At 43.1% G+C, this 23,766-nt stretch overlaps 1 protein-coding gene across 6 annotated transcripts in view; it reads right to left on the bottom strand.

Annotated features, from left to right (window-relative positions):
• PTPRC (protein tyrosine phosphatase receptor type C) overlaps positions 1–23,766 on the bottom strand; it is a 156,841-nt gene that overhangs the window by 110,699 nt on the left and 22,376 nt on the right. For 3 of the 6 annotated variants that reach the window (XM_075131557.1, XM_075131559.1, XM_075131561.1), the window contains exon 3: positions 5,208–5,306. The exons of the other annotated variants lie outside the window; for them this stretch is intronic. In XM_075131557.1, the coding sequence (XP_074987658.1) occupies positions 5,208–5,306 (99 nt within the window). The remainder of the gene's footprint in view (positions 1–5,207; positions 5,307–23,766) is intronic. 6 annotated transcript variants of the gene reach the window in all.

The raw sequence follows: 23,766 nt of genomic DNA, 5'->3' as shown, positions 1-23,766 counted from the left end.
GTTCTTCCGTCCTAAGTGCAGGACCCTGCACTTATCCTTATTGAACCTCATCAGATTTCTTTTGGCCCAATCCTCCAATTTGTCTAGGTCCTTCTGTATCCTATCCCTCCCCTCCAGTGTATCTACCACTCCTCCCAGTTTAGTATCATCCGCAAATTTGCTGAGAGTGCAATCCACACCATCCTCCAGATCATTTATGAAGATATTGAACAAAACCGGCCCCAGGACCGACCCTTGGGGCACTCCACTTGATACCGGCTGCCAACTAGACATGGAGCCATTGATCACTACCCGTTGAGCCCGACAATCTAGCCAGCTTTCTACCCACCTTATAGTGCATTCATCCAGCCCATACTTCCTTAACTTGCTGACAAGAATACTGTGGGAGACCGTGTCAAAAGCTTTGCTAAAGTCAAGAAACAATACATCCACTGCTTTCCCTTCATCCACAGAACCAGTAATCTCATCATAAAAGGCGATTAGATTAGTCAGGCATGACCTGTCAGGTAGACAGGGTGCGGACCACCGACGGGGCGTCTGACAGGCTGGGGTTATTAAATCCATTTCACGCCTTGGGGTGGAAGGGGATGGCAGGGAAAAAATTGCAACTCCTAATGGGTCGCGACTAGAAAGTGCAAAGACTGCTCCCTGGGGGGAATCTGCAAAAGGCGGGAAAGAAATAACCCCAGGGGCGGCATTAGCATTGCAGGAGGAGGGGAATTGGGCAGGGACAGGGGTGGGGGCGGGGGCAGAGGTAAGGCTCTGAACTTCATGAGGCGAGCAGCTAAAAGGAGGTGCCTCCTGAGCAGAGTCGAGGGGAGGGGTAAGGGAGGGGGCTCCCAGTGACACTAGGCGCTGGCTCCGTGGTGGTCTTGGCGGCCACGGCATCAGGTGGTGGACCACCTTCTGCGGTGCGCTTGCCCGGGAAGGCAATTAGCGGGAGGGAGCATGGGGAAAGGAGGGCTGGGGTGAGGCTACGCAGATCGAGGCCAACCGGCAGTAGATCATCTTCTCCCTGCGTGACCGGGGTCAAGTCTAGGGCCTCAATCTCCGCATACACAGAGGAGAGGCAAACTCCTGCTACCCCGGGGGCCTCTCCTCTAGGGCTCACCTCAACAGTCGCCTCGGGGTTCGCGGGGGGTTCGGGTGGTATCCGGGTAGAAGTGGCATCCTCAGGGGTCTCGGAGGGGAGGGTCTCCCGTGGAGGGGGGATTCTGCCCTCCAATGCCAGTCTGTCTTCCCCTCCCGACACCAGCGGATGGATCTCACTCGTGGCCATAGTGGAAGGCTCAGTATCAGTGTCTTCTGGGGGGCTTCCGCGTCGGATGGATGCAGCGGAGCTCGAGCCTTCCGCTTGCCTCGCTTCCCCTGGACTAGGGTCCAGCCCACCATAGCATCATCTGGGGGTTGGTTAGCAGGGGTCGTGTCGGGGGGCGGAGGCGATGATTCAGGGGTTTGGGGGGGGTAGCGGTGAGGCAGCATGAGGGGCGGGGGGTTCTCCTTGGGGCGGGCCCTCTCCTATACCCGGTAATATCTTTGCCACACCCTCCTCCATAGGCTCTACCAGATTGGTAATAGCAAAGGTGGGACTCTCTTGCTCACCCGGGCGTTGTAGAGAAGGTATCTCTTGGGCCTGGATGGGAGCAGCGATGGGTCGGGTAGGAGGAGGGTTGGTTTCAGGTGCCGGGCAGCCAGGGGCGTCGGCAATGACGGGGCCGATGTCCTGCCGGGTCTCAGGGGTCTTGGGTGCCCCTCCCCCCCGGGCCAAAGGGCAGTCTCTGTGGACATGCCCTACTGAGCGGCAGAGGTAGCACCGGGCCTCTCCGGTGGAGTAAAAGACCCGATAGCGGGCTCCCTGGTAGGGGACTAGGAAGGACCCCTCGAGTGCCTCTCCGTCACGCGCCCCTGCCGGCGGTAGAAGCTGCACTTGCCGGCGGAATGAAAGGGCGTGACGGAGGGTGGGGTCCTTGCAGCCCAACGGGAGAGGGCTGATGACAGAGACAAGTTTCCCCAGGGTGGAGAGAGCGGGTAACAGGGCAACATTGGGTAAAAAGGGAGGAACGGAGGTGAGGACGAGGCGAACGCCCAGGTCTTCTAGCGGCTCTAGGGGGACAAACACCCCCCTCACCGCCAGGCCCCTCTCCACCGCCTCCTGGGCGGCAGCCTCTGAAGCTAAGAAAAAAACGACCTTCCCATACATTTTGGAGGCCACCACAATAGCCGTGGGTCCTACCACCTTCGCCAATGCCTGCACGTATGTCTCCACGTGGGGCGAGGCGGGCACCAGGAGGCAACGGACACTGTGCCTCCTGGTTAAGGTGGGGAAGGGGCCCCGGTCGCTGGTGTTGGTAGCAGGGGCAGTGGGTGGGCGAGATGACGAGGCGGCAGGCAGGGGGGAGCCTGCCATCGCCCGGGCATACGTCCTGGGGGCCGGGGGAGGGACGTTCGCAGAGCTGGTGGAGGGACCAGCAGGGGGGGACGCTGCGGTCGATGACGGGGCCACAGCGGTGGGGGCAGCCCCTGCCATGGAGGGCCTGGTGGTTTTAGCAGGGCCCTTTCCTTTCTTCCCGCCCTGACCTTTTCGGCCAGCTGGGGGGGGGGGGGTTCCTAGAATCTGGGGACTCAGTGGATGTAGTAGTGGCAGTAATCGCCCCGGTGCCTCCTGCTGCCGGTGCCCCAGCGGGGGCGGTGGCAGGTATTTTGACAGTGGTGGTGGGGGGGGGGTCAGGGGTTGGGTGGGGAGGAGGTGGGTGAGGAAAAACTGATATTGGTAAAGGGGCCTCACCCCTCTCATTCCCCGCCATTGTGAGCATGGAGAGACGGGGAGAAACCGGAAGGAGGAGGGGGGAGGGGGAAGCAGATTAACCGCTCCTCCCTGCTGGGCTGCAGGCGGAGGGGGTGGTACCAAATGGGTTGGACTGGGAGGGGGGAATAACAAAAATCGGGGTCCGGTGATAGGGGCAAGCTGTGGGATAAGCAGTCCGGGGGTGGGGGGGTGTGGACCACGCACATTTGTCCAAAGAGTCTCGTTTGGTCGGCTGTTATGTCCGGTCCGGAAGGCAAAGTTCAAAGCAAACAGCTGGATCCGAAGGTAGATGGCAGATTGCCAGCAGGGATGGACGGCGGGGGGGCCGTGACAGTTGTAGTAATGGTGGGGGGGTGGGCACCGATGGATCGGGGGGCAGCTCCGTGCCACACCCCCTGTGCCGCCGCAAACACAATTAAACCACAGTCAAAACTCCCCCCCACGAGTATAATTCAAAAAATTACTCAGTCTTACGGCCCCCTTCACGATGATTTGTAGCTTCCCTGGGTTATGTCTCCTGTCTTCTGAAATCTTCTTCTCCAACTGTGTTGGCTGTGTGCCAAGGCTTTCGGCAGGCTGAGAATGTTGTAAAGATAAGACAGGAATTCCGAGCTAACAACAAAACGGCTGGGTCTGGGGGCTTCCACTCCCCCCTCCGGATAGCAAAATCGGCAATCTTCCCCCCCTCCTCTGGGGGTTTCAGCTGAGGCAAATAGCTGCGCCCGGGAGCAGGTGTAGTGGGGGGGTGCTGGCGGCAAATTGGCAGCTGACCAGCACTCAACGGACAAAACGAAACAAAAAAGCGTCTGGCCCGGTCGGGGGGGAGAACTAAGGCAGGCTCAAAAAGTAAGAAAAATTCAGGCCAGGGGGCTTTAGGAAAGAATAGAAAGCAGATAGCTGGGGAGCAAGCGAGGGACGTCCCATTTCCCAACAGGGAAGGTCCCAGATCAGGAACCTTCTGGAGATAATTAAGACAGACAGGCTGATTAGAACACCTGCAGCCAATCAAGAAGCTGCTGGAATCAATTAAGGCAGGCTAATCAGGGCACCTGGGTTTAAAAAGGAGCTCACTTCAGTTTGTGGTGCGCATGTGAGGAGCTGGGAGCAAGAGGCTGAGAGTGAGAACGTGGACTGTTGGAGGACTGAGGAGTACAAGCATTATCAGACACCAGAAGGAAGGTCCTATGGTGAGGATAAAGAAGGTGTTGGGAGGAGGCCATGGGGAAGTAGCCCAGGGAGTTGTAGCTGTCGCACAGCTGTTCCAGGAGGCACTCTAGACAGCTGCATTCCACAGGCCCCTGGGCTGGAACCCGGAATAGAGGGCAGGCCTGGGTCCCCCCCAAACCTCCCAACTCCTGGTCAGACACAGGAGGAGTTAACCTGGACTGTGGGTTCAGAAAAATGGCCAAACTGAGGGCTGCCGTGAAGCTCCAAGGTGAGCAAATCTGCCAATAAGCGCAAGACCCACCAAGGTAGAGGAGGAACTTTGTCACAATATATACAAAGAAGGCTTCCCTCAGCTGTGGGCCTCAGATATAGTTCAAATATATGATGCTGAGCCCAATCCCTTCGAGCACCTCTGTGGGTTCCCTTCACCATATCACACCCCCATATTGGTATTTTTGGTAAACAGCCAACAATTAAATATTCCCAGTTCACTGTTAGGAAATGTAGCTTTAGAAGCATCAGGACTATGGGTCAGATTTTACAATATGGCTGCCTAAATTGCACATGCACCTGCACATGCTCATGCTCTTATGCATGCAAAGTGGATACTTATGTATGCACTTACCTGTCATGCACGCACAAATTCTATGGATACAATTAGTAATCGGTGCCTGCATTTGAGAATGTGGCCCTGTGTTTCTAAGAAAGAAATTACATTAAACTGGCTATTAGCCAGGATGGGCAGGGATGAAAAACCATCCTCTGAAGTGTCCCTAGCCTCTGTTTGCCAGAAGCTGGGAATGGGTGACTGAGGATGGATCACTTGATGATTACCTGTTCTGTTCATTCCTTCTGGAGCACCTGGCATTGGCCACGGTCGGAAGACAGGATATTGGGCTAGATGGACCTTTGGTCTGACCCACTATGGCCATTCTTATGTTCTTATGTTTTAAGCTTTAAGAGTCTGATTCTCATTTACCTAAAGCCTCTTTGTATTTTGCTCAGGCAGCATCAAGAGGTCTTAATGTAAATGAGAATCAGATTCTAAATATACCAAGGATATACAAATACAAATATTTTGAAATATTTTCCTAATTTAATTATTTAATGTACTATTCATTTGAGGTAAGCGAACAACTGTAAAGGATTGTTGTAACATCTGTGTGGTGGAGCTGGACATTAGTTCAGAGAAAACAATCTGAAAACAAAACTGTGCTCCGTGTTTCACTTTTACCTTCATTGTTGCCTGCAGGTAAGCGTGAAGTGGAGCGTGCAGGTAGAGGTGATGTGCTTGTGGGCATTGGAGAATTTACAGTTTCTGTTCTTCCTTTTCCTGTTGCATGATGGGGAAAATATTATTAATTGAATAGTGTACATAGTAGAAAAGTACAATTTAAATAGAAAAAAAAATGTCAGCTGCCATTAGTTTTCCAGCTAGGACCATATTTCTTATTACAGCATTGATTACAGTGGGATAACTTCACGATGCTCTCTCATATTATATATACGCAACAAGAATGCAGAGGTGTTTAATGCCTATTTTGCTTCAGTCTTCACTACAAAAGGCAAATTGTGACCAAATACTTAACACAATTAATATTTACAACAAGGGAAATGGCAAGCAAGCCAAAATAGGGAAAGAACAGGATAAAGAATATTTAGATAAGTTAAATGTATTCAACTCAGCAAGGGTCTGATGAAATTCTCCCTCGGGTACCTCAGGAACCAGCTGAAGCAATCTTGAAATTGGTAGTGATTATCTTTGAGAATTCATGAGGATGGGTGACATCCCAGAAGACTGGAGAAGGGCAAACATAGTACCTATGTTTAAAAAGTGGGTGTGGAGAGACGACCTGGGGAATTATAGACTAGTCAGCCTAATTTTGATATCTGGAAAGATACTGGAACAATCAATTTGTGAGCACCTAGAGATAATAGCATTATAGGTAATAGACAACATGGGTTTGTCAAGAACAAATTATGCCTAACCAACCTAATTTCCTGCTTTTACAGGGTTACTGGACTAGTGCATGGGTAGAAGCTGTAGAGGGGATATATCTTGATTTTAGTAAGGCTTTTGACACTGTCCCATGACATTCTCATAAGCAAACTAGGGAAATGAGATCTAGGTGAAATTACTCTAAAATGGGCGCACAACTCGTTGAAAGACTGTACTCAAAGAGTAAATATCAATGGTTCACTGTCAAACTGGGGGACATATCTAATGGGGTTCCCTAGGGGTCTCTCCTGTGTTCAGTACTATTCAACATTTTCATTAATGACTTGGATAACGGAATGGAGAGTATGCTTATAAAATGTGTGGATGACACTAAGCTGGAGGGAGTTGCAAGTACTTTGAAGGACAGAATTAGAATTTGAAATGACCTTGAAAAATTAGAGAATTGGTCTGAATTCAACAAGATGAGATTTAATAAAGACAAGTATAAAGTACTACACTTAGGAAAAATCAAATACACAGCTAGACAATGGCTAGGCAGTAGTACTGCTGAGAAGGCTCTAGGGACTATAGTGGATAACAAATTGTCCATGAATCAACAATGTGATGTAGGAAAAATAACTAATATTCTAGGGAGTATTAACAGGAGTGTAACATGTAAGACACAGGAGGTAATTGTCCCACTCTACTTGGCAGTGGTGAGTCCTCAATTGGAGCACTATGTCCAGTTTGGGGCGCCACACTCTAGAAAAGGTGTGGAAAACTGGAGAGAGACCAGAAGAGAGCTACAAAAAATGTTAAAAGTTTAGAAAACCTGATCTATAAGGAAAGGTTAAAAACCTGGCCATGTTTTATCTTGAGGAAAGAAGACTGAGGGGGAACCTGCCTCAGTGCAGGGGGCTGGACTAAATGACCTCTTGAGCACCCATAATGTTTTCCGATTTCACTGGAGCTGTGGTCCCTCAGCAGCTCTGAAAGTCAAGTTCCATATTTACATGCCTAAATTTACATGCCTAAATTCACATATATATCTTCCAAGAAGGTATTCAGTCTTGCTCTGAAGATCTCAAGAGATGGAGACTCCACCACTTCCCTTGGTAGTTTGTTCCAATGACTAGTCACCATCACTGTTAAGAAATTGTGCTTGCTTTCTAATTTGAATTTGTCTGGCTTCAGCTTCCAGCCATTGGGTCTTAGTCTTTCTCTGCTAGATTAAAGAGCCATTTAGTACCCAGTAATTTCTCCCTGTGAAGATATCTCTACACTGTACTCAAGTCTCCTCCCAATCTTCTTTTTGACAAGAGAAACTGATTAAGTTCTTTAAGTCTCTCACTGGAAGGCATTTTTTTCCAGTCCTCAAACCTTTCATGTGTCTCTTTTATACACCTTTCCAAATTTTTCAACATCCTTTTTAAAACGCAGACACCAAAACTGGAACCAGTATTGTAGGACAGGTTTCATCAGTGGATACAGTGCCTTATACAGATGACTATAGGTGCCCTTAGGCCTTTAAATGTCCTAAGAGCCTTGAATTCAGTAAAATTAGTATTATGAGGGAGGGAGACAGAAATAAATGACCCTGGCTGTCTGAGCAAGTCAGGTAACAGCAGCATGAGCACACTTTGGAGAAGAACAGTAATAACCAAAATGTCACTCAGTCCTTCACATCTGAAGGCTTTATTATCTCCCCTTACACACACAGGCTCACTGAATTGTATTCATTACTGCACCTCTCACTCATTATTGTTCTGTCCCAAGAGATACTCAAGAAGCTCCCACTCTCAACAGAAGTCCTGAGACACATCCTAAAAGAGCCCTGATGCCTTGTAGCATCTCCGGTTCTATTATAGGATGCCATACTTTTGGCAAACAGCAAGACTCCACATATTCAATATTTCTCTGCTGGCAGCTCTTTCCCTTTCTCAGCTAGTACTTCTTCATTACAACACCACTCTGTTAATTTGCTGGCTGCATTCTGTGTTTCTCCACTAGCACCGCACTGCTTATTATCTCTTCTTTACTTTACCTTCTCCAGGTGATGCTTCATAACTATGGTGTTTGTACCTCTTTGAATACAGACTCCTTCAACCCTTTAAAACAAAGTTTGAGGCTCAACCATCACAACTTAAACAGAAGACAAGGATAACATAAGAGATAACATAAGGATAACATGCTTTCGACCTGCTGACATGCCAGGGTCAAAAGTGGTCTCTAGTCTCCAGCACTGAAGCTCACCATCGGCAGACCTTCAGGGACTCGAAAGGATTTCTCCTCATCGACCTGACAAACAACATCATAATAGTTCAGCTGCTCAGAAGAAGCTACAAGTTCCACAGTCCATCTGGGCAGTTTAAAAAAAAAAAACCCAAAATGTGGCCACCAAGTTTAAATAAGGCACCCCAGGAAATTGCTCAGTTGCTGAGTAACCAAAAGCCTGATGGAACTTTGAAAAGGCTCACTTACATTAAAGAAATGAGATAGAAAGAAACCAGAGTTGAAATCCTGACTCCAGCCAAGTCAATGATAAAAACTCCCATCAACTTCACTGGGGCCAGGATTTCTCCCAAGGTCTCTTTTTACTAACATTTGTGAAAAGCCAATAACTCAGTGTATTAGAGCAGATGTATTAGCTAGAACTAAAATAAAACTGGTACAAAGATAATGCTGAAACAGCCATCCTAGTACTAACGTGTATGAGTAGGGTTTTCTAGTGGGGGTTCATTCCTGTTATCTACCATACAGCACCACCATAGATACTCCAAAACCACCTACACTTCTCACTGCTATCAAGGCAATAACGGTTGAACCTCACCAAGCTCAGAGATTGGGTACAGACACGTATCCAAAAGTATGATGCTCATCTGAACTATCCAAATCTCTTGAGCATGCATACCTACTGAGTATGGATAGGCACCTACCTTATTAACATTTGTACACATGCAAATACATAAACAAAATTGGAAATCTTATGAGATAAGACAGCAAATTTGGGCCTGCAGATTGGCCATGAACACTTCACTTAGAATATGCCTTTAAATGTTTTAAATTAAATATTTGAGCTCTGTCGTTTGGTCACCTAAGTTTCATAGTATTTTTTTGCTTTCAACCAGATTACTTACACTTCATAAACTACTCCCAAATCCAATTTTGTTTCAATGCATTAATTTGGTCTTGGCTTGAGCCCAAAATTCACATTCTTTGAACTTTCATAGTAAAGGTAAAACTTCATTTGAATGCATGTTTGCAGAAACTAAATAAGGAATTGCAGACCAGGTCAAAGTGAAATTTTATTTAGAAGGTACTGAAGTGCTCACAATGCTTCTCTCTATTCACCCATCGCTAGTGTAAATATGATGAAGATATGGTCAGACACTCTAAGGTGTAGTGCTTCAAGAGAGGTATGATCTGTTGGTCTGAGCACAAGATGGAAGCAAAAATCACTGAGTTCTAATCCTCGCTGTGACACTGGCTCCTTTTGTGACTTGGGCAGATCCCTTAACATTTCTATGCCTCTGAAAAATGTGGAATAAATGGTACTAACTTAACTACCATGCAGGGATGTTTGAAGGATTCATTAATTGTTTGTAAATCTCTTTGATGATGACTACTGCTAAGTATTATTATTAAACAGCTTTACTACAGATGATGGTAACTGCTATCTTTCATTTTCTTGTATTGTTCTCTGAACAGATTTTTGTGGCAATTTTATGACAAACATTCTGTATGCCTCATTTTTTTTAATTTAATTTATTATAGTAGCAGAATAAGATGCAGTTAGTATTAACTCAGTAGGTGGCATCATAACACTAAAAAGCTCTCAAACGTTGTGCAGATGGATCTCCTATTATAATCCTGTTGTGAGATACCAGACAAATAGAATAGCTCCTTTTAAAAAGATGAAAATGGAGATCACAGGGCACTTGATCTTCAAAAAAAAAATACATTACTCCAATACCAATACATGTATTGTTACCATGAATTTACTTTTCCCAATGTGGCCCACTACAATTCAAAATATTTCAGAGAGTGTATTAGCAAAATGACTCGAAGTCACAACTTTCTGCCCCGGTCATATCAATCAGCACGCATGTTTCTAAAATTCATAGATGGAATGAAACTCAAGGATATCTCCAAAGCTCTACATGTAAGTTGTTCTGAATACAAAAGGTACAGTATGTTGTAAGAAAGTCTGACAATCACTGAGACATTAAGGGATAGGCAACCCAGTCTGGATGAAATAGGAAGCATCCCAAACCTTTACTTTGAAATCTCAGACTTAATCAAACCTTAAATAATGTTTGAGACGATGTGGAAGTTATTGACTCATACATATAGCTCCTGGAAGGGGAGCAAAATGTAAGGTATGCGAAGAGTTTCCTCTAACTAAGACATGTATAGACCTTCCTGCCTTGGCTCACCTGATAGACTGGCAGCCTATTAACCATGAAGGTCCAGATTATATCCTTATTCAGGTAATTTGCAGAAAGCACATTCACAGCAAGTCCAGCCAATGGATGGAAGACTTTGCTCATTGCGTTAGTTCACCCCAACGTCTGGCCACTAGTTGGTGGACACAGCTGCTCCTTGGAAAAGGCTTTAGACGGGGAAGGCAGACTCCCAAAGTTATAAACCCAGAACACCTGAGCTGACAATCCTTTCCTTTGGAAGTTGTTAGACACCCAGGCCCAGAGAGGGAAAAGCAGGACTACTATATTTTAAAGAGACCATTTAAATGTTAAACAAGATGAGCAAATTCAAGCACTGCTATGAAGAAACTAGGCTAAAAAAAGTCAAGGGTTTGAAATCCCTGGAACTTTAGGATACACTAGGCTGCATTCAGAAACAGTAACAGCAGCTTTTTTCTTGCAACCACAACTATGGCCCTGCTATACTGTGCAATGGTCACTCAAAGAACCCACTTATAATCCTGCCCCTGCTGCCCATTCAGAAAACCCAAGGTAAAAATTCTTTGCGTCAGACTAATTTGATAGCTGTAACACATCATTTGAGGACACTTCAGACAAAAAAGCTTGAAAAGATTCAGAGTAACATGTTTAGGGATTAATCTTGCCCAACACAAGTGTGGTGTATTATGTGTATGTGCAAGAGAAATCTAACAAGCAGGACAGAGATGCAATTCTGCATCAAAAACTGAAACCAGTGCCGCTTAGCGATCAGATTACTCTGAGCACTTAAGTCCATGTCTCATAAAACATATGCATTCTCTATCCCCTTTCTTACTTTACAGGCACACAAGTGGATTGAGATTTACTATGGCTCTATGCAAAGGACTGTGCCTAGTGCTCGAGGTTACTGGCACCCAGGATTATCCCCTCGGTACATACTGACGCTGAATTGCAACAACTTTGCATTCCCTGCTGCACACAAGCACAAGGAGCCAATGAAGTTGGGCCCCCTAACACCAATGGCATATTTGGCTTTTAATTGCTTTAATTCAGTTCCTTGAGTCGTGAAGCCAAAGTAATTGGGCTATGCCCCTGATTCTTGGGTGTGGGGAGAGGGAAGGGGAAGTTATCCTTCCCTACAGGCTTTGGACCCCTCAGTCTAAAGGCTGCAGTAGCACTGGCCGATGGTGTGACTTCCCCCTCTACAGGGGAAAATGGTCAGTGATTCTGCATAGTTGAAAATCCCCACCTCTGCCCTTCCCAAGCACCCCTCAAATCTCCAATACATTGTAACCCAGGAGCCCCCACTGAGAAGAGCTGTGGAGTGAGTTGGGGGTGCAGAAGATAGGCTGCATTAGTTCTTCAGGGTCAGAGCCTTCCACATCCACAGAGGAAGCAGCAGGATGTGACCTACTTGAAAGAGTGAGTGAAGCTCTTTGTGTGGGTCTTCTAGAAAACAGAATAGATCTGGACATTAGTCAGCTCAGCTGCACACCAACAGCGAATTGCTACTCAGAGAGGAACAACTGGTGGGAGGGAGAGGGTGAGTAAGGCAAGAAGGCTTAGAAACTGCTTCTAGCAAGCGTCTTTTGAATTATTTTTAAAAGTCAAGTGGAATGAGATGTAATTTACACCCACTTTAAGGCCCCTTTACAATGCCAGCCTGGTGTAAAGAGCCTTAGTGTAAGTGAGAATGAGGCCCTGAGACTTTACGGTTTCTTTGTGAAGGAAGTTAAGAGATTGGTGCTACTTTACAAATAAGCCTGTATAAACACTGGCCTTGATCCTGTAAACACTTAAATGTGAGTAACTTTATATGGTGAAAAACCCCATCAAACTCAATAAAACTAATTACGTATGTAAAATTACTTGCGTGAAAAAGCGTTTGCGGGTTCAGATTTTATTCTTTAACATGAACTGTTTTGAGAAATATTTTCCATTTTGTTCCAAGCCATTCTGTGCCCAGACCTGTTGCCAATTGCTGATGGAAATCAGTATAGATCCATTCAAGTCAATGGAACAACGCCAGTTTACACCAGCTGAGAATTAGAGCTGACATACATTCTGACATTTCAGTATTTGTTTTCATCCCAAATTGGGACAAAAAGCAGAAATTTTTAAAATCCTGGAAAGGAAATTCTGAAAAATGTTTAATTTTGACATTTTCGATTGAAGCAAAATATTTTGACATTCCAAAATTGACATGTTTCATGTTGGTTTATTAACTGTCCAAAACCACTTTGTTTCAAATCAGTTCAATATTAAACTGCATTTACCCATAGTGGTGCATTACCTTATGGGAGCTGTATATCAGGAGCCTGATGCTGGCATTCACCTCTGCGAACCAAAGGTATGATCTTCCAGTCTGAGCACAACTTAGCTGGACTACATCTCCCCTAATGCACCCAATGTCATATGACTCACATGAGGCACTGCACAGCTTGGACCCACACTGCACTATGGGAGATGTAGTCCTCCAGGGAGCCTGGCCCGTGGGAGATAATGAGGACGCAAATTACATGTCTCATCTGGCAATATCACACAAAGGAAATGTTAAACTAAAGTTCTGTTGAACAGATCCAAATTGAAACCTTTCCAGTCAGTTCAAAATATGAATGTTCTGATTTGGTTGATTTGTTTGAGCCAACCAAAAATGAAATATTTCACTTAGATTTTCCAGAAGGAAAATCAACATTTTCTGGCAAGAATCAACATTTTTCAAGAGAAAACTTCAATCCTGAAGAAACTACATTTTCTGACAGAAAACCATTCGACTGGAAAATTCCCAATCAGCTCTCCTGTGAATCTTCCCCCAAACCCTTAAAAAAATACAAAAAATAAATGCAGCAATCCAAATTTAAGTTTTGCCACACACATAATTATTCTAAACTAAAAACAAAGCTTTGCTAGAATCATAATTACTTAAGAATCCCACCTATTATCAGATATACAGGAAAAACAAGTCTGTCCATTGTATTACACATTAAACTTAATGTCAGCCATCATCTTCACAGGCTTAGAGCAAGTATAATAGACTGCTTGTATAACTACAGCTAACAACGCCTTTGCTGCTCTGTGGTTTCTCTCATTCTGTTTACTTCTCTTTTTCTTCTTCAGAACCCTACTAAAAAGGAAGAGGGTGCAGTGTACTGTGGTTTAGAGCTTAAGCTCATCCAAATGGTGAAACTGGGTTACTATAGCACCCGCATGCTCAAGTAATCAGCCCTATCTTGGTGCTAAACCACATCTTCTCTAGAGCAGTCATGTAGTTTCCTGATTAACTTCTTTTCACCAAATTTGCATTTCTAATTATTTTTAGTTGTACAGGCCCACTTATATGATAGAAAGCAGGGTTTCCAACATGAAGATACTGGTAATCTTTGGAAATACAATGAAGTGTGCCTTTCAGGGAGTATTTGTGAACACATGAAATATGCCTGCAAGAGGAGAGCAGATCTAATTCTGGCTTCATATTTATTACAACTGCAAAATGCTGGGTTTTGTCCACAGTCAAAGATCCTCTGTATGTGAGGAATGTAATAAAAAAGAATGAAAATACTTAGCTTGCAAGACCATATATGTATAGGCTGCCGTATGAAACAATTACAGTGGTATTTATTGACACTGTGATGTTTACTTGGCAATTCTGTGTTGAGTCAAAAGAAAGACTACATCTTTGTTTGCTTTTTCCTTTTGAATATTTCCAGTATTCATGAAAGTGAGAAGCTGAGAGCTATACTTAAGTAGATACAATGTTAAACATTTGTTTTGCAAGTCTCACCACCCAGCTTTAGCAATGAATCTTCTGGCACTGCTATATTTTTGATCTTCCTTTCCAGAATCAACTATGAGCAGACTAGCATTTGTACCAAGATGATGGTTTTGTGGACAGAACCACCAGAGACACTGGATTGAAACTGCTAAATGCCTATTGCTTGTGACCAATGGAGAAAATGGGGGGAAATAATTACTAGGCCACCCTCCCGCACAGTATTTTCACTGCTGCTTCTCCCAGCACCATTGGGGTGGGGATTGAACAGGTGAAGGAGAGAGCACAGCCCTGAAGAAGGTTGGAAGGGATGGGAGGCTGCAACGAACACTGCCTTGTAATGGATCAGAATTAGAGTCAGAAGTGGTGCTCATCATGTCAGAACATCCCATAGGAATTGTGGGGTGTTTGGGTCTCAGATTTCTTTTCTAACTATATTCCACTGAGTTCCATTACAATTCTAGTGCTGCCTGTAACCTGGAAAATATTGGGGGAAACTATTTCTGCCTGGAAACCACATTCCAGTAATGCTGGGTACAACTGGTGTACATTTTTTGCACAAAATGTTTCTTTTTCTTTTTTTAAAAAAGGCCATTTTCCAATTATTTTATTTTTATCTTTTTGGAAAAATTATAAACATAAACATGTAACACTTTCCCCAAACTTTTCTGTGATATTTTTAATTTTTTATCAAAAATGTTTTCAGTCATCAACTTTTTTTGTGTACCGAATATTGCAGGAAATTTTCCCAAAGACAGAAAATGGGTCTATTTTCCTGCAAAACAGAAACACCTTTGAAATGTTTCACAAAATTGTTTTTTTCAAACAAGTCTACTGCTGAGCCATGAACAATTTAATAGTGAAAGCAGTTACAATACTTTAGCCACTTGGGACCTGATCCAAAGCCTACTGAACTCAAAGAGCATCCTTTACCTTTAGGATATATCCTTGAAGTTAATGTAAGGACTTCAGGAACTGGCCCTTAAAAGGATGTGATCACCTTGAAATCCAGTCAATTTTAAAAATGAATTAAAAGCAATTTCAGGAATTACACTTCTCCTGAGTTACTCTTCCAATTATTGAATCAATACACTCACATTACCCTATTTTTTAAAAAATTCTCCCCTGTTGCTATGTGAAAGACCCAAACAAACAAAAGGGGAAACTCACAAACTGGTCCTAATAGGTCAGGTAGAGAGAGAGATACAGACAAGATAAAGGATCTGATTTTCAGATGTGCTCACACCCACAACCCTCATTGACTTCAGCTGAAGTTGGGAAGACTCATCTCTTCTTAAAATCAGGCCCCATGTGTAGTAAAATGCACAAAGAGAACATGCAGGAAAAAAGGGAGAGAAAATAATGTTTTCTCTAATCTCTAACATTCACTGTAATATTAGGTGCTATTTGTAACAAGAGTAGGTAAAAAGTTACAAATGCAAGTGTGACTTTTAAGAAGATGGTGTTCTTTTCAAAGTTTACTTAGTTTTTATTACAGTAGTGCTTAGAGACCCCAACTGAGATGAAAGACCCTTTGTGCTAGGTGCTGTACAAACATAAAAAGCTTACAGTCTCAATAGACAAGATGGACAAAGGGTTGGAGAAAGGAAGTATTGTCCCAATTTTATAGCTGGGAAATTGAGGCAGAGAGAGACAAGCTTGAGAATGACTTGCCCAAGGCTACACAAGAAGTCTGTGGTAGACACAGAATGTAGATCTACCGAGTCCCAGTCCAATACCTTAACCACAAGTTCATCCTTTCCCTACCAGTACGATACAGCCTAAGGGATAAATCACTTTCCTCTTCTATTTGTTTGGGAATGTTTTTAGTTTTGTTTTGTATGAAGATATAAACTTCCTTGCAGTTACCCTTAAAAGTGCTCATACTAAAATTTCTGGGTACTGGATTTTTTTTGTTGTTGCCTGTATATTTTTTGTGTGCTTTTTAAATGAAGCCATAATAGAGAGAGTGTAAATAAACCTAGTATTTGTCCGAAATATTAAACTTTCCACATTGCAGCACTTCCTCCAGACAGCTATACAAACTGTTAAGTACATTTAACGAGCAAATTAGTAGGCAATGATACAAAGATAGATGCTGTAAATCTTCCAATAAATAATGGGTAAAGTTACAGCAGTACAGTACAATTTAATCTGAGTCTTTTCTAAAATCACAGTGCATCACAACGTGCTTTTTATTTAACTGTGTAAGTAAACATATGTGTGTGTGTGTGTGCTGTGTACTATAGGTGGAGGTTTAAAACTGCTTTCAATCAATAGAGATTATTGCTATGGACCAGATCCTGATCTGGAGTATTTCAGCGAAGCTCCATTGACTTCAAAGGACTACAGTGTACTGATTTAAACCAGCTAAGGATCTGGCCCTAAATGTATCTACTGTAAAATTGCAGCTTCTAACTTACACCTTATTGACTTCAATAGATTGGACAGGATTTCAGTGCAAAATTTGACTCCATGGGGTCTTTTGAAGTGAATGGGGCTGGATGGTGTAAATCAGCACAAAATATCTCCACATATTTAGACAAGAGACTCACTTAATAGAGATGAAGATGCTAGGTACCTCAGTTGGAGTAATAATTTGAGAGTTGCAATGATACTTCACGTAGGGTGACCAGACAAGTGTGAAAAACTGGGACTCTTTTTGGGGGTTGAAGATGGGGGGGCATAGTTGCCTATATAAGACAAAGTCCCTAATATGGGAACATCTGGTCACTCTAACTTTACTACTGATGGAGAAATCCTCAAATTAGGGCCTGATTCTGCCCCACTGAAGTCAATGGGAGTTTTGCCATTGACTTTAATGGGAACAATATCAGGGCCTTAGAGAAGATAACTTGAATTTTATCTGAATCAAGCAAGAATCAAACTGTACCTGACCGCTTAGATGATAAGGTGGATCTGTATAATTCCTCTAAGGCTGTGCATTTCAAGCTTGGGGCTGAAAAAATGGGGCCAAATATAGCAATCTTGTTTCAGAATGGAGTAATCTGTATGCCATTGCTCTACATCTGTAATGTGCAGTATTGTTTTTATTATACTGCTACTCTGCCTGCTGTAGCCCTCAGAGGGCTTTGAAGAATCCTTTGAAGCATGTCAATGGAAGTATCTGAACCAGAATAAAGATACAGTTCCATCAAACCCTCCAAAAGAACTTTATTTTCCAGTGAACTGTCACTTGTGTTTCTACAACTTCTTGCTCCGAGCTTCACGGAGCCTTCAGCAGTTGTTGTGCTTTCTGAATCTGAGTCCCATCCCTCACATCGCTAAAAACCTGTGCTCTAAACTGCATTGCTAGTCTCATTCATCTTCCATGACCCAGATTCCTCCCAACAGTAAGAAAAGAGCAAACCAGCACTGGCTGGGAGATCCAGTATCTGTTTCCTAAAAGGTAGAGGAGAGCTTTAAAAGAAATCCATCCAGCTGGGCAGAAAAATCTTAACATCATTTCAACTTCATGCCTGATGCTTGCATATGCCATTTGGTAGGCTGGTCAATTGTAAAATTGGCTGAATACAATTAATCAAGTACATTGATTAATTTTTGTGGCTATTCATCAAATAATTTGTTTGACAAATATTATTCAGTGAGCTTTATGAGTGGTTAAATAATGCAAAAAATTATTTGACGAGTAAATTATTCAATTAGTCTTACTAATATTTGGGGGTGTTTGAATATTTTACAAAAGATATCTTTTCTGGTGTCCTACCAGCTGTAGCTCACTAGATAAACTAATGCAGACATACAACTATTCTTGCAAAAGAAAGGCTTGTCAACTATTAAAAAAACCCAAAAATCTTCTTGTATATTCTCTGGTCTTACGTTCATTTGAAATTCTCCTCTCACTCACGTACAAAGAGGAAGGAAGATCCAGAGGCAGGGTGCGCCCCACGGTCTCATGAGACCTGGGTTCAATTCTCTGCTTCACCATTGACTTTGTGGGAACTTGGGCAAGTCACTTAGTTGCTCTGTGCCTCCATTTCCCCATCTTCTAAATGGTTATAATAGTACTACCCTTTCTCAGAGGGGTGCTATGAGGATAAATACATTAAAGATTGTGAGGTGCTCAGATAATAGGGGACATATAAGTACAGAGAGAAATACAAAAGACTGTAGCTGCTTATGCATCTGGTTCTGCCGCTCTTACAGTGGGTAGTACCCTCTGGCCCAGAATTTGCTCTCTCATCATGCTGAGCCATCTTAGTAGTATCTGGTAGTACCTTACTCCACAAGTAGTGCTGTTGAAGAAAATGGGATAAGTCACAGAGTATGATACTTTTTCATGTGAGCAAAGGTGGAAGAATCTTAAGTTTGGGACTACTTATCAGGAGTAAGGATGGCAAACAGTGGTATTGAACCAATTTTTATAGTGGGGTGCTGAAAGCCATTGACCAAAACTATAAACCCCGTATATAATGGAAACCACTTCAAGCCAGAGGGTGCTGTCCCACCCCCAGCACCCTTACTTCCAGCACGTGATGGCAGAACCTGGTCTTTATACAGATTAAGCTCAGCTCCATACAGTATCAACATATGATTTATGGTGCAGCAAATTAGGTATAAAAATGCCGCATCACAAGTTGTCTAGAGTCAGATAAAAGGGGACCAATTTTTATAATAGAAAAATAATTGAAAAAGATAAGGTAAATGAACCACCAAAGAAAAGTGTCCAGGGAGTTCCTGGTTTATTTCCTTTATATATATAGGAAATATAATTTATTTCCTTTATACTGGTATAGCTGCTTCCCAACTAGATGTAGACAAGGTCTCAGCTATTATGATCTGGCATGTACTTCTAGCATATACATTAAGAAAAATTGAGTTGTTCTGAAGCAAGATAAGAAGGTTAAGTAAAATATTAAAATGCCTATGCATAAATGCAGGGAGCATGGGAAACAAGTAGGAAGAACGGGCAGTGATATTAAATGATAGACTTGGCATAACAGAACTTTTAATGACTCTCGTAACTGAATATATAGATGCATAGATGTAGAAGAAGTAGAAAGGAAGGAAGAGGTGGAAGGCTGGCTCTGTTCAGCATGTCAAACTGCTTACGACAATAGGAAGCTATAGCTACTGATGAGTGTAATAAAGGAATTCTTAGGGAAAGGTTGGATGGAGAAAAATAAGAGGAAACAAAGTAACAAGAATTGTGGTGCCCAGAAAGATACAATACAAATAATAAAAACAAAAAACTCCACCAACCAACAGACCAGCTCTCACAGTGTACTAACGTGCATGATCCTATACTCATGGGGGATTTTAATGATTCAGATACCTGTTGGATAAAAAAAATTGCCAAACATGCATCATCAAAGAGTTTTAGAAGATAATATTACGATTCAAAAAGCAACAAATCCAACTAATAGTGAAGCCACTCTGTATCCACCTCTGATCTTCAGTTGATGAGCTTGGAACGGGTAGCAATTGTGAGAATTGCAGGCAAGCTGAGATGACATGAATGTAGAATCATAGAAGAATCATAGAAGAATCATAGAAGATTAGGGTTGGAAGAGACCTCAGGAGGTCATCTACTCCAACCCTCTGCTCAAAGCAGGACCAACCCCAATTAAATCATCCCGGCAAGGGCTTTGTCAAGGCAGGCCTTAAAAACCTCGAAGGATGGAGATTCCACCACCTCCCTAGGTAACTCATTCCAGTGCTTCACCAACCTCCTAGTAAAATAATTTTTTCCAATATCCAACCTAGACCTCCTCCACTGCAACTTGAGACCATTTCTCCTTGTTCTGTTATCTGCCACCACTGAGAACAGCCGAGCTCCATCCTCTTTGGAACTCCCCTTCAGGCAGTTGAAGGCTGCTATCAAATCCCCCCTCACTCTTCTCTTCTGCAAACTAAACTATCCCAGTTCCCTCAGCCTCTCCTCATAAGTCATGCGTTCCAGTCACCTGATCATTTTTGTTGCCCTTCGCTAGAGTCTCTCCAATTTGTCCACATCCCTTCTGTAGTGCGGGGACCAAAATTGGAATCAAGTTGACTCTGATCAACATTCTGTGTAATCTGCAGCAAGCTAGACCTGAACTCTGTGTCACGGTCCTGGAGTCTGTAAGCCCCTTGGTGTGGCAGACTGGAAATTCTGAAGCAACTTCATTGAAATTAAAAACAGAGGAAGCCAAATTGTATAGCATGCCCGTTTAGAGGCAACATGTAGAAGGCAGGGCCCTGGAGGCAGTATGGGATTATGGGACAAGCACATTAGCAACTGAACATTTCTGCTAAAATGTTGAAATTTAAAAAGCCGTCTGTAGTTTTCAAAGATAACAACATTTTATACTGGATCAGAAAGTTCCTACCTCTGAAAGCTATTATTTCAGGATGTCTGTAGCCTCAGATTGACCACATTTACACTCAGGTCAAGTTTTCAAAGTCTTCTACACAACCAGAAGAGCTAGAAACACTTTTTAAAAAGTGAAACCCAAGATTCTAGAGCATGGTTCTGCTTCAAAGGGTGGATTCCAGGGGAAATTCCATAGTCACAGTATACACGAGACCCTCCTTGTGCCTGTTGCAGAATCAATGCATTGTAACAGAGACTACAGACTCCATTACAAATGCAGTACAATATTTAAGCAGCGTATAAGGGAACTGACTTAGTTATGAGGGCACAGCGAGTTAGGAAAGATCCAGGACCTTTTCCTAGGGTGCTCTGGAATTCTGCAACAAAAGGAGGGCAGGGAGCCCCCAGGCCTTCACAGGCTGACAAGGCCAGAAGACATACGAATCATCAGGAATGGGGAAGATTGGCAATAGACCACCAAAAATATCATATCTGGTACCTGAGTCATTCAGGGACAATGAGCCAGGGAGTGGATATATTTGTGGCTGATGTTAGGGAGGGAACTGTTAACTATCTGGGAACCTGTCTGGAAATAAGTGGGAGGTAGCCAAGCTAATTGCTGGTGTCTACCTGTGGCAGGTGCAAGTACTTGTTCCATAGGGTCCAGTTTTCTGATAAACCAGAATGGGAAGTGGCCTTAGGGAAGGCATCTCCTAATGAATCTGGGGAATGGCTTTGGGGCGCCTAACGTATAGTAACAGTGAGGAGACAACCCCTTGCCTCATCCCGTTAATGCTCAGACAAGAGGAGAGTTCTGGGGTACCAACAGTGGATTGGGTACTAGCTGTGGAGGCGTGGAAGACTGAAAGTAGCCCTCCAAGAAGTGGAAACAATTAAGGAGGGAATCATGAGCTACATTGTACCAGTTATTGCTGGGTGGTTCCGGGTGAATTAAGTTTATAGAGTTGAGGCCTAACTAAATCACATCCCTTGCATATTGTCTTTCTTCCCACACGTCTGGGAAAATACATGAGGTCCTGCCTTGCTGTGGTGTCTGCTGCAGAATTAATGCATTGTAACAGACACTATAGACTCCATTACTGAGGCAACCACTGATGCAATCATTAAGCAGCCTAAGCCTGCTAATTTTTCTATTAGTGATAGTTAGCTCATAAAGGCTGTCCTATAACAGAAGTAGTGGAGATGTGTGTTGTTGGAAAGATTGGCCATGATGGGATCTATTTTATATGCTACAGGTACATTATATTTAGTTGCTGCACTTGGTCTCTGTATGTAGACTATGTGGCTATCATTACAGTTAGCCTGTTAAATAAATAAAGTGCAACTTCCGTCCAAGTCAACCTTAATACGGATCCTACAGGCCTAATAATAGGAGCACTTCCCTTTCTCTGGTGCAGTTTCTGCCTGTGGGCCATATGTGTTGCAGTGGTGTATGGCTATTGGTTGGCCATGAAGTCACACTCCATCTTTGTGGTTTGGTGACAGTAACCAGGGCTATGATGTCATATATAAAACCTGTGTAACCCAGAACCTGCTTAAGAGGAGGCTGAGTACATGAAAAAAAAAATTAAATTGTCTGTTAAATGCATTTCATAATTAATGACAAAATTTGTCAAACAATGTATTCACTGCATAATATTCAATCATCTGTACTTTACCTTCATAGCTTCTACTTCTTTTACTACCTAGATTGACAGCATTTCTATTTTTCTGATTTATAAAAGAGACTGAAAAAATTATGTCTGGATAGTTTTTAGTCCTAGAACATTTCGTACTAGATTTCTATACAGCATTAGGATGATATTGCAAAGGACATATTAAGAGGTTACTTTCTGGATTTTTTCTCAGCTGATTGCAGCTCCCGGATTCTCTGCCGGGCCCCTTACCCTGGAGCAGGTTTGAGCAGAGTAGTGGGTTGCTCTAATTTGCACCAGCTGGTAACGGTCCTGCCGGGTGAGAATAGCACATTCTGGTCATGCCTCTTTTCCATCTCCTTCTACCCCCATCACTTTCTACTCGAAAGCAACCAGCCAGAAGGATGGTCTAGGAGCTCACTGGTGACTCCCCACAGGGAAATCCCCTGCTACAGGGATATGTCCAATGTCCACTCTCTTTGTGCCACTTACAGTAGAAAAAGGCAGAGACTCTGTCCTGCAGAGTCAAACACTGACCCTTTTCTATGCAGGAGTAGTAAGGGGCATGACAGTTGTTTAGAACTATTAGCTCAGTTCGCTCAGTCTGGGATGCTTGGACCATTTGGGATCTCTCAAATGGGTTGTTTCTGCCCCCATCTAATTAAAAATGCTAATGCTACAGAAGTTGGATTGAGATCCTATTTTCAGAAACCTCATTATTCAGAGGTGATCAGATCAAGGATTTTGGTTCAGCTTGTTATAAAGGCAGAAGTTTAGATTTCCAACATGCAACAGCATATGACACAAGTGACGTGGTCCCAGCTCATTTTAATCCCCAACCAGCTATCAGTTCAGTTAGGACATTTTTATTGTTTGAGTCCAAATGGAAAAAAGATGTCAAAATAATTTGGTTCCCTTACAGAAGATGCCTAAACAGAAGCAGCCTGAAGAAGAAAATCACCCCTAAGCTCTAGAGGAATTTCAGGAATAGCCTCTTGATCCAGATTTAAGTTCAATTGCAGTTTACTGAGAAGAATTACAGACCTTCAGCTCTGCTAGACTCCTACCCATCACAAACAAATGCTCGGTTAGAATTCCTAAGAAAAAATGGATTCCTAAAGTACTGCCCACACTCTGCATTCTCTCTCTTCAGAGCATACCACATTTGCAAACTTGTTCTTGCCAACCACAGTGAAAGGGAAGTGCTGCTCACAATGTAACTAAAATTGCAATTTTTGTATATTTCAAAGAGAGAATATTTATCTCCCACAGTTGTTCTTTAACAATTTAGGAGTTGTACATTTTGCTTCTTTATAAGCATTCATAAGAATAGACACAGTAACTAATAACAAATAATAACAAACAATAATTAAGATAGATACTTTAAAAACAGAACATAAGAGGAAGGTTAATGTTCAAAAACAAAACTAATAAGGGCAGATGACAACCTGACACAAATTTGCAGAGCTCCACTGACATAATGAAGATATTTTAATTTTCACCAAATGAGGATCTGGGTCAAGGTACGGGTTCAACTGTACATCGTATGTAAGAAATCAATAATTACTTTTTAATATTTGAGTACTTTAGCAGTGGCTGGAACTAATGGATTTCATTTTTATTTACGGATAAGGGGCAGCATGCTAGAACAATTTAGAGTCACCGGATGTGGGTGCCTTAATTTTATCTC

Source organism: Caretta caretta, chromosome 8, assembly GCF_965140235.1.
Source record: "Caretta caretta isolate rCarCar2 chromosome 8, rCarCar1.hap1, whole genome shotgun sequence".
NCBI lineage: Eukaryota > Metazoa > Chordata > Testudines > Cheloniidae > Caretta > Caretta caretta.
The sequence above is the reverse complement of the archived record's forward strand: the minus strand, read 5'-3'. Positions and strand labels throughout refer to the sequence as shown.